The sequence below is a fragment of the Oratosquilla oratoria genome, chromosome 28 (assembly GCF_046742065.1).
Source record: "Oratosquilla oratoria isolate Oo_2021 chromosome 28, ASM4674206v1, whole genome shotgun sequence".
NCBI lineage: Eukaryota > Metazoa > Arthropoda > Malacostraca > Stomatopoda > Squillidae > Oratosquilla > Oratosquilla oratoria.
The window spans coordinates 52767431-52779930 of NC_134804.1; the positions used below are offsets into that span (position 1 = coordinate 52767431).

General features: G+C 36.5%; 1 protein-coding gene across 1 annotated transcript in view; it reads left to right on the forward strand.

The window, feature by feature from the left end:
- Positions 1-12500, forward strand: part of LOC143040511 (uncharacterized) — an 18493-nt gene that overhangs the window by 4691 nt on the left and 1302 nt on the right. The window contains exons 4-8 of the mRNA XM_076211604.1: positions 3674-3767; positions 4530-4668; positions 9692-9786; positions 9926-10171; positions 10846-10974. Coding sequence (XP_076067719.1) covers positions 3674-3767; positions 4530-4668; positions 9692-9786; positions 9926-10171; positions 10846-10974 — 703 coding nt within the window. The remainder of the gene's footprint in view (positions 1-3673; positions 3768-4529; positions 4669-9691; positions 9787-9925; positions 10172-10845; positions 10975-12500) is intronic.

Consider the following 12500-nt stretch of genomic DNA (forward strand, 5'->3'; position numbering starts at 1 on the left):
TTTTTGCTTTTTCCAAATTCCATTATACTACACTTTTTTGTATTGAACTCCATCTCCCACTTCCTACTCCATTCTTGTACTTTATTTAAATCTCTCTGTAGTGATTCACAATCTTCTTCAGTTTTCACTCTTTTCAGTAATTTTGCATAATCTGCAAAGAAGCTCATATAGCTTTCAATTCCTTCATCCATATCATTAATATATATAGCAAACATTATTGGGGCCAGAACTGTTCCCTGCGGGACACCGCTTATTACTTCATTCCATTTTGAGTGCTGATCTCTTATCACTACTCTCATTTTTCTTTCTTGCAAAAAGTCTTCCATCCAATTTAGCAATTTACCTTGTATTCCTCCTTCATATTCTAATTTCTTAAGCAACTTCTTATGTGGTACTTTGTCAAAAGCTTTTTTTAGGTCTAGAAATGCACAATCAGCCCATCCATCTCTTTCTTGTATTATATCTATTAGCCTTGAATAGAAACATATTAAATTGGTGACGCATGATCGTCCTTGTCTGAATCCAAATTGCCTTGGATTTAGTACGTTGTTTTTTTCCAAGTATTTTACCCATCTACTTTTGATAATTCTTTCACATATTTTTGCTATTGTACTTGTTAGAGAGACTGGTCTATAGTTGGTAGGTTCTTCTTTATTTCCTCCTTTATATATAGGTACTATATTTGCTTTTTTCCAATCTTCTGGAACTTTTCCTTCTTTTAAGGAACTGCTTATTATGCTATGTATTTTGTCTGCCAGTTCATTCCTGCATTCTTTCAGAATCCAGTTTGCTATTTCATCTGGCCCATGCGATTTTCTGACATCAAAATTACCCAAGTGTGTCAATATTTCATTCTTTGTTACTTCTATTTCTTCCATAGGGGGGACTTTTTCCTTCCACTCAATCTCTTCAGGTTGTATATTTTCCCTTGTAAACACTGATTTAAAATGTTTGTTCATAATTTCTGCCATTTCCATTTCCTCAGTGTATTCAACTCCTCCTTGTCTTAATTTCTCTAAGTCTTGTTTGTTTTTCAGTTTATTGTTTACAAATCTGTAGAATAGTTTTGGTTGATCTTTACACTTTTCTATAACATCTTTTTCATATTTTCTTTTTTCCTCTCTGCACTTTTGTACATATTCATTTCTATAACCAGTATATATTTTCCATTTTTCAGGTCTTCTGTCTTTTTTCCATCTGTTCCAGGCTTTGTCTCTTTTGTCCTTTAACTCCCTACAACTTTTGTTGTACCAGCATTTTACATATTCTTTTTCTTGTTTTTGTCTTGGGACATACTTTTCCACTCCTTTTTTGTAAATTTTTGTCAAAATATTCCATTTCTCTTCCACTGTTGTTTCTTCTTTGTATATTTCTTCCCAGTTTTCTTGTTGGAAGAATTCTCTTATTTTATCAAAGTTTGTTTTTTCATACATCATTCTTCCTTTTCTATATTGTTCATTTCTTTTCATATATTTTTCTTCATTAAGTTCCAGTTCAATCAATATGTGGTCACTTTTACCTATTGGTGTTTTATATTCAATCTTGTCCACTATTCTAGGTTCAGATGTAATTATTAAGTCTAGCCTCGATGGTTCTTCTTCATTTCTATACCTAGTGTTCTCTTGTATCCATTGTGTCATTGAATGGTCAGTAATCATCTCAAGTAGAGCATTTCCCCATGAGTCATCACCACTCTTTACTGTCATTTCTTCCCAGCAGATTTCTTTGCAATTAAAGTCGCCCATCATAACTATTCTTCCTCCGTCTTCCATTATTTTAGTTAATGCTATCTTTGTGTCCTCTAACATACTTTTATGTTCACTCTCCTCCCATGAGGCTGTTTTCGGAGGCACATAATTTATCACAAACTTTCTGCTCTTCTTATCTCGGTCTTCCACTTCTATCATAATCATCTCTACTGTATTCTTTCCATATATGACACCTTTCACGTTTATATCCTTCTTAGTCAGGAACATAACTCCACCCCCTTGTTTTTTCTCTCTGTTTCTAATCCAATAATTGTATGTATCATGTCCTACACTGTTGGGTGGTAGTGGGCCTTTTAATTTTGTTTCTACAATTCCCATTATGTCCGGTTCTTTTTCTTTCAAATAATCATTCAGTTCATTCAATCCTGTTATCAATCCATCTATATTTGTGTAAGACACTCTTAGTTTTCTGCCACTTCCATTGTATTCTCTGTTTCCCTTATGTTTTTCTTTAGTATGTCGAACTGCTTTATTTTCATGTTCACTACTCTCCAATAGAATCTCTCTTTCTCTGACTCCGTTCTTTCCTCGTTTTTTGCCTTAGCTTCAATTCTTTTCTGCTTTTCTGCCTCTCTTTCCTCCTTATTCATTTCTCTTTTTATCCATACCTTTTTATATTGATCATTTGTTGCTAGTTTCCCTGTCTTGGATAGAATTTTCTCTGCTGTTGTTTGTGACCTGAATTTAATCTTAATTGGTCTGGTCTTATCTGTACTATATTTTCCGAGTCTGAATTTTTCCTCAATTTCCTTTATAATTTCTGGTTCATCTTCCTGGACTAATTTTAATAAACTGCTTACTCTTTCATTTTCCTCCTTGATTCTTGCGGTTCTATCTGGGTTATGTTTCTCTTCCATTCCTAATATAATTATACATTTCTTTTTGTCAGCTAATTCTCTTACTATATTCTCCTTCTGTCTCATCACTTTAATAACTGAGTCTTCATTATGTTCTTTCAATTGCTGTTTGACTATGTCAGTGAATGAAACCTTATTCCCTTCTTGAGTTATTCTCCAATTTTTAGCTTCTGTAGCTATTTTCTCTCTGTTTTCATTACTATTCTTCTTCAATTTCTCATTCTCCTCCTTTACATTTCCTAACTGTCTTTTTAGGTCCTCTATTTCTTCAGTTAAGTTTCTGTTAGCCTTCTCTAGTTGTTCCAACCTTTCAATTCTTTGGAAAATGGAGTCTACGTTACCTAACTTACGCTCCAAGTCCTCGATCACCTTATCAACTCTCTCCTCCAGTCTTATCAGTCGGGGGGGGGGGTTGTGTCCCCCCCACCCTCTTTAAATCCCTGGAACATATTCTCGTCACTTTCTTCTGTATTGCTCCTCTCTATACTTCTAATCTTTACATTTTTATTAGACATTTGATCCTCGCTAAGTCTTTTGTTACCTTCCGCTTGTCTGGCTGGGCAAAGTCTACTCCCTCCTCATCTCCTTCCATTTCCCTCAGTAATCCCTCCCCTTTTCCTCCTTCCCTACGTTCCCACTACTCCACGAGCAATTTCCCCCCCACCCTGCAAAAACACTAGGCACTTCTCTTTGCGCTGGGATCCACAGACTTCACTTTTCTTCAGAACGTCTTCTAAGCCGTCCATTCGTTGAAGTGTGCGTGTGTGTGTGTGTGTGTGTGTGTGCGTGTGTGTGTGTGTGTGTGTGTGTGTGTGTGTGTGTGTGTGTGTGTGTGTGTGTGTGTGTGTGTGTGTGTGTGTGTGTGTGTGTGTGTTTGTGTGTGTGTGTGTTTTCACGAAAACCACTATCTTTATATGTACGGTATAAGGCGTAGCCTCCTAATGGCAGACCAAGTTCTTGAAAGTTATTTGGTACCCTTGGTCTTTGTGTTTGTGCCTTCTGATAAGCACGATGCGCTGTAGGCAGAACTTCTGTTTTTCTCTTCAGTCTTGGCTCCACTTGACCGACGACGGCCAGATGGTGGCTGACAATAGTCATACAGTACAGATGAAAATAGTCCACGTATCAGGTGGATGTGGATGTGAGTATTCATTCACATTTGCATGTTTACCTAATCTACCTAAATATAGTATACATTAAAAAACAACGCTCACGGTGTCCTGTCTTTTACTCTACAGTTTATCATACCTCGATCCATATTCATTTATAGTTCCAACTTGGTCTATATCCTTTTTTCAATTTTCATATCTAGATTTCAAAATATGTATTGTTCCAGTGCTACATCACCTAAGTTGTTCCAAGTATCTATACATATGTATAGATAAACTGTATTTCTTCACATCCTTAAAGCTCTCCCATACCTAATAAAGAGATCTCTTCTGTCAATGTAGTCTATCCCTTTAACGACCTGAATATTGTAATCATATCACGTGTGTGCGTGCGCGCGCGCGCGCGCGTGTGTGTGTGTGTATGTGTGTGTAATCCAAAGGCTCTGAGGAGTAAATATTCGACATACCAGGCTGCTTTATGAGATATAGTCACAAGCAATATTTTTGACCCACGCTATAGTTCTCCTAACGTCAATACGATTTCCTTTTTTTCGAATATGTTATATGTTTTCCTATGTAGTATTTAGCTTAAAGTTGGATAAATTTCCTTTATAGACAGCAAGAAAACAAGAAAAAAATAGTTGGGTGGGTCAAAACCGTTGCTCGTGACTGCACGTCTATCTCTTCCTCGGTCATCAACGATGAAAATGTTCCGGTGAAGTGTGATATGAGTGATGCTGGGTGGTGATGCTGTCTTTTTCGGCACTGACCCACTACTTAATGACTCCCCACAGGTTGTCAGCACGATGGAGAAATGTTCCCCAACGGGACGATGAAGATTCTAGATAGAAGCAAGTGTAATATATCGATCTGTGTTGACGGCGAATGGGTACCAATCCAAGATGATCCTTGTGGTCCGCGGAACAATGGAGTGTAAGGACATTCATATATCTATTCCTTTTATACGAACCAGTGTTCATATACGGTACATCTTCGTTAAAAAAGAAAAAAAAAATCTTCATATTCGACTAAGAGCGTAGTTCCTAGTGCCACTGTACCTTCTCACAAAATATATGTAATGTTACATATATCATATCATATATATATATATATATATATATATATATATATATATATATATATTTATATATATATTTATATATATATATATATATATATATATATATATGTATGTGTATACATACACAATGAATGGTTCCCAGTGATCAATTAATATCCTTTTTCAACCACAAATCACTTTTAATTTCATGCCATCGCAGTCGAGACAGAGTCGCTCGATGGAGGCATCCGTTGGAAATTGAAACGTGGACGAGCCGAGGATTCAAACCCAGCTAACTCGTAATAAAGTTACAGTGAAGTAAACCAATACGCTCTCTTGATAGCGTATTGGTTTACGTCACTGTAATTTTGTTACGGGTTGACTGGGTTCGAATCCTCGGCTCGTCCACGTTTCAATTTCCGACGGATGGATCCATCGAGCGACTCTGTCTCGACTGCGATGGCATGGAATTAAAAGTGATTTGTTGTTGAAAAAAGATATATATTTATATATACATTTATACATATGCATATATATACATATAAACACACACACACACACACACACACACACACACACACACACACACACACACACACACACACACACACACACACACACACACACACACACACACACACACACACACACACACACACACACATATATATATATATATATATATATATATGTATGTATACACATATATGATATATACATATATATATGTACAGTATATATATATATATATATATATATATATACAGTATATACATACATATATATATATACAGTATATACATACATATATATGATATATATATATATGTATAACCACGAGTGTGGTTAATTCTCTGGTGAAACACGAAATTTGGGGGAGGGGGAGGAAACTTGTTGACAATTTCTTTGGTGATGAATAATTCTGATACTATATCTGGGGTCCATTAAACCTTGGAAATATTCATCGTGAAGAGTTCTGGAGGACTGGAGGAGTGCCTGTATAGTTTTACTTTACAAGAGAAAAAGGGACATGTGTGAGTGTAGTAGTTTCAGAGGGATCAGCTTGTTAAATGTAGTTGGGAAGGCTTATGGAAAGGTTTTGACTGAGAGAATTAGGAATGGAACACAGGGAGCAAGTGGTGAGGAACAGTGTGGGTTTAGAACTGGTAAAGGTTGCGTGGATCAGATTTTTGTGGTATGACAGATATGTCAGAAAGCTTTAGGAAAAGGTAAGGATGTTTTTTTGGGGCCTATATGGATTTGGAAAAGGCTTATAACAGGGTAGACAGGAAGGCACTGTGGGAGGTATTGCAGATATATGGGACAGGAGGAAACCTTTTAAGAGCAGTCAAGACTTTTACGTGAGTAGTAGAGCCTGTGTTAGAATCAGAAATGGAGAGAGTGAGTGGTTTGAGGTAAAGGTGGGACTTTGCCAGGGATGTTCAATTTATACATGGATGGGGTGGTGTGAGAGGTAAATGCAAGGGAATTGGCGATGGTTGATAAAATGGAGAAACATGGGAGATAAGTCAGCTGTTTTTGCTGACGACACTGCACTTGTAGCAGGATCAGAGGAAGTTAGTGACAGAGTTTGGGAAGGTGTGCGAAAGAAGGAAGTTGAAGATAAACGTGGGTAAATGTAAGGTTAAGTGTAGTTGGGAAGGCTTATGGGAGGGTCTTGATTGAGAGGATTAGGAGAGGAACAGAGGAAGTAATTCATGAGGAACAGTGTGGATTTAGGATGGATAGAGGTTGTGTAGGTCAGATTTTTGTGGTGAGACAGATATGTGAAAAAGCTATAGGAAAAAGTAAGGATGTATTTCGGGTTTTTTATGGACCTGGAAAAGGCTTATGACAGGGTAGACACAGGAAGGCACTGTGGGAGATATATGGGATAGGAGGAAAGCTGTTAATAGCGGTCAAGAGTTTTTACGCGAGTAGTAGACCTTGTGTTAGGATTAGAAATGGAGCATGAGTGGTTTGAGGTAAAGGTGGGACTTCGTCAGAAATGACTTATGTCGCCTTGGGTGTTTAATTTATACACGGATGGGGTGGTGCGAGAGGTGAATGCAAGGGTAGTGGGTCAGGGATTGGAGATGTTTAAAGAAAATAAAGAAAAGTGGGAAATAAGCCAGTTGTTGTTTGCTGACGACACTGCGCTTGTAGCAGGATCAGAGGAGTAATTGAGGAAGTTAGTGACAGAGTTTGGGAAGATCTATGAAAGAAGGAAGTTGAAGATAAATGTGGGTAAAAGTAAGGTGATGAGATGTACAAGGGAAAAAAGTAGCAGCAGACTGGAAGTGAGTATTAAGGGAGAGAGACTGGAGGAAGTGGATAGTTTTAGATACTTGGGTGCAAATGTGGCAGGAAAGGGAGGAGTGGTGGTGGAGGTAGAATGTAGATTGAGAGAAGCAAGTAAACGCCTTGGTGGATTAAAAAATCTAATGAGAATTAGACATTTTGGAATGGATGCTAAGAGGATACTGTATGAAGGAGTAATTGTGACAACACTGTATGGGGCAGAAACATGGAACATAAGAGAAAAAGGGAGAAGGAGTTTGAATATGTTTGAGATGAAATGCCTGAGAAGTATGATAGGGGTTACTAGGCTAGAGTGAGAAATGAGGAGGTGAGGAGGAGAACAGGGGTGGAAAGGGAGCTGGGAGATAGGATTAATGAAAGAGTATTGGGATGGTTTGGACACATGGGAGGAATAAGTGAAGAAAGATTAGTAAAAGAGGTGTGGAAGACAGAGGTGGAAGGGGTGAACATGAGGGGTTGACCTAGGATGAGATGGATGGATGGGGTACAAGGAGCACTGTGAAAGAGGGGAATGCCTGTTGGGGAAGGACGGGAGAGGACAGAAGATAGAGGTGAATGGAGAATGGTTGTGTATGGATGATGCTGTGATGCATGAGGTGGAGTGGGTGGGAGATGGGGGTTGAGGCGTATGTATGAGAAATAAATTGATGCAACCCGAAGGGATTTCTCCCCGTCTCCTCCTTTTCTACATTAGGGAACGGAGAGGGGGTGTCGCCGAATTAATGAAGCGGCCTTTCTGTGGATGTGCTGTGTCTTGCGACACTGCTTCTGAACCAGGGCAGTGGACAGGGAGGGAAGAGGGTGGAGGGGAGTGGAGTATATAGGATATGGAATGGGTGGGAGTGGTTTCTATGCCTTTGATTTTTGGCTACCTCCCGTGTAAGGGGGAAGAAAGTCTTTGGTATATGTATGTAAAAGTAAGGTGATGAGATATACAAGGGGAGAAAGTGCCAGTAGACTGGAACTAAGTATTAAGGGAGAGAGACTGGAGGAAGTGGATAGTTTTAGATACTTGGGTGCGAATGTGGTGGTAAAGGTAGGATTGGAGATGAGGTAGAATGTAGATTGAGAGAAGCAAGTACATGCCTTGTGGGATTAAAAAGTGTAATGAGAAATAGACATTTGGGAATGGATACTAAAAGGAGACTGTATGAAGAAGTGATTGTGACGACAACACTGTATGGGGCAGAAACATGGAACATAAGAGAGGAAGCGAGGAGGAGTTTGAATGTGTTTGGGATGAGGTACCTGAGATGTATGATAGGGGTTACTAGGCTGGTTAGAGAGAGAAACGAGGTGAGGAGGAGAACGGGAGTGGAAAGGGAGTTGGGTGATAGGGTTGATGAAAGAGTATTGGGATGGTTTGGACACATGGGAGGAATGAGTGAAGAAAGGTTAGTAAAAGAGGTGTGGAAGGCAGAGGTTGAAGTGGTGAACATGAGGGGGCGACCATGGATGAGATGGATGGACGGGGTAAAAGGGGCATTAGAAAAGAGGGGAACGTCTGTAGAGGAAGGACGGGAGAGGACCAAAAATAGAGGTGAGTGGAGAATGGTTGTATATGGATGATGCTGTGATGCACGAGGAGAGTGTGGGGGGGGGGGAGATTGAGGGAGTATGTGTGAAAAATAAATTTACGCAGCTGAAGGGAGGTAGCCAAGATCAAAAGCATAAAATCCACTCCCACCCATTCCATGCACACGTACTCCACTCCCATTCACCCCCTCCCTCCCACTAATCACGGGTCCTTCTGGATGACGTGTCATCCCTGCATCTCGCCCACTGCCTTGGGTCAGAAGTAGTGTCGCAAGACACAGCACATCCACAGCAAGGCCGCTTCATTAAATAGGCGACCCCCCTCTCCGTCCCCTTATGCACAAATGGAGAAGACAATGAGAAATACAGGTCTTCGGACTGCGTCAATTTATGATGAATCACAGGAGTCTTAGTCTTGACTTTATTCCTCACTAAGACTATTCAAGACTAAGGCTCTTGTGTTTCCTACTCCGCTTACGTCATATATATATATATATATATATATATATTTACACACACACACACACACACACACACACACACACACACACACACACACACACACACACACACACACACACACACACACACACACACACACACACACACACACACACACACACACACACACATATATATATATATATATATATATATATATATATATATAATACTTATACATACATATTTATACGTATATATGTATATATACATTTATATATATATATATATATATATATATATATATATATATGTTTTGTATCTGTGTGTTTGTGTTTGTATGTGTATATGTGTGTACGTGTGTGTATATGGGTACATTTGCAGGTATATCTATATAATTACATGTACATAAAATTACACATGGTCTTCCATTATCTATATCTATATATAATATATATATATATATATACATATATATATATATATATATATATCTATATATAATATATATATATATATATACATATATATATCATACATGATTTTATATTGTATGTCATTATATCATATTCTTTACTTTATTCACTTCCCTTGAAGGAGGTCAAATAATCGCATGGACAATATTGACACAGATGATGACTTGAAAACCATAAGAAATACATTGCATAACCCAAGTTTTGGCGACCAAGAATGTAAGTTATCATTTTTATTTCACGAATCGAATGACCACGATTTTTTTCATTATAATTCTATGAATGAGCATATTAAAATTCCGTAATCTAAACCTGTGAATGTTTCGAAATTTTCACTTTATTCTTCCTCCTCTGACAGTACCACTGCATGGTGAGAATACTAAGGACGGTGGAAGGATGGAACGCATGCAAGAGAGCCTATCTTTATCAAAATATTGCTATGAAAGAGCAGATTATTGCCAATTAAACTGCTCCAATAGTTCAGCGCAATGTCACTACGTATGCCAAAGTGATTTTGATAAATGCATGCCAAACCGTTCAGATAATGCTAGAACATTTGACGGAGGCGTCCCCGAAAACCGGATTGTTTATAGAAGGACTCGATGTAAGTATTGTGAACACAACTTGACGAGCCTAAGATGATATTTACATTTTCCCCATCTGTCGAATGTACGATACTATTTCGATATTTTCTCTCGCTTTGTGCCCAGACTCTTCGCAGGAACGCCACGACTTGACGAGCGTACAATGATATGTATTAAAATTTGGCGTCGGTACGATAATATTTCCACATTCTTTCTTACATTGGTTATGCAAATGTGCCAGAACCTTCGTATGAACTTGACAAGCGTATGATAATCGATTTTTTTTCCCTTTGATCCCATGTTTAAACAGTGATTTGTACCTTAGCTGTCCTAGGCTCGCTTGAAATAAACAAGGTTGGATACATTTTCATCTGTATTCTAATTGTTATGTAAGCTGTTGTTGTTGTTGTTCTTTTCATTCTATAGTAGATGCCCATCTTGTTTGCTGTGCACAATTTGAACAAATCCAGCTTTGCCACATTTCCTGAAAAATAGCGTCCTCTGTTGCTTATCACGATCTAAACGAATCCAGCGGTGTCACATTTCATGAATACACCATATAACCAGTTCAAACAAAATGACATTTACACTTGGCATCTTCAGGCATTATTGACACAGGTGCATTTCTAGAACGAATAATCTTTTACTACATTTTTGTCTCTATTAGAGTTGAAATAATTTGTTGTTTTTTCAGGTTGTGTATACAACCTACAACACTATTTCCATGGCGAGACCATTGCCATAATTAACGATACTTATGGAAGAGGCTGCAGAAAGATGTACTGCTACAATAGCTATATCTACACTCAAAATTATGAATGTTGTAAGTATTGCCCACAAATTGCTTATGCAATATTGAAGCACGATGATATTCAAGTGAAGTAATAATAAAATACATAAAGCAACAGTTCCCAAGGACGATGATAATAGAATGTTGTAGTAATCACAGACAGATGCTCAATTTATTTATTTCTTTGTTTATTCATCTTTTAATCTATTTGTTTAATAGTTTATATACTTATTCATTTATCTATTTATTCATCTATCTCTTTATTTTTTATTTATTAATATATTTATTTTATTTACTCATTCATTTATTCATATATTCACTTACATATTTGTTAGTTTGTCTATCTACTTATTTTAATTTATATATTTCCCATTTGTCAATTTATTAATTGATTAATTATCTTCATCTATTTTTGTATTCAATATTGGGGATGCCATTGTCAATTTGTCAGTTATTACAGAAACGATTTTGATGTCCTCAAACACTATCACTTTGCTTTACCTAGCTAGAGCTACTACTTAGATCTCCCACTTCAGTCTTTTCACTGGCTAACTCAACCTTATAAGTTTCATCATGTCTGGGGTCAGGCGATTTTTATTCAGGTGAGGGAAACTCTCAGGCATTCAGAAGATTAGAAATCTTCTCGGTTAACTCTTCCACTAGCTAATTCACGAGTATAATCTTATCTATTTAATTATTTATTCATTTGTTTATTAAAAATTTCATTTATTAATTTAGTTATATATTTAGTTCTTCATTTATTCATTCGTTTATTTATTTGTTTATTTTATCTATTTATTAATTTATTCATTTATCTATTTATTTATTCATTTATATATCTATTCATTTACTAATCTACCTATTCATTATTATTTTTACTCCATCTATCTATTTATCTTTTAATCTATTAATTCATTTACATATTCATTCATTTACTTATTCCTTGACTCACGCATGCCTCATATACATATATATATATTTTAATATATATGTATATATATATATATATATATATATATATGTATATATATATGTATATATATATATATGTATATATATATACATATATATATATATATATATATATATGTATATATATGTATATATATATATATATATATATATATATATATATATATATATATATATATATATATATATATATATATATATATATTAGTGAATTTAGGGAACAGGTTTTCATCGATACATTTTCTATTAAATATCACTGCATACTCTGCATTGGTGATCTTCTAAAGACTTTCTATTCTATTCCGAATGAGTCCATGCTTGGAAATAAAAACCAACATTTAACGACATTTCGCCTACACATTAGGCATCTTCTGGTAATTTTATTGAAGATATTTCTTAGAAGAATATAAATACATAAAAGAAGACATAAAGGAGAGGTCTGGTTACATGAGTCATGTTCTATGGTTGACACGGGATGCTCCGAAGAGTTCTAAAATACCACACATATTTTGTTGAATGTTGATTAATGGCATATGGTTTCTAATAAAAACAGCCTCTAAACAGTTCAGTTTCTTCCTGCTATTATT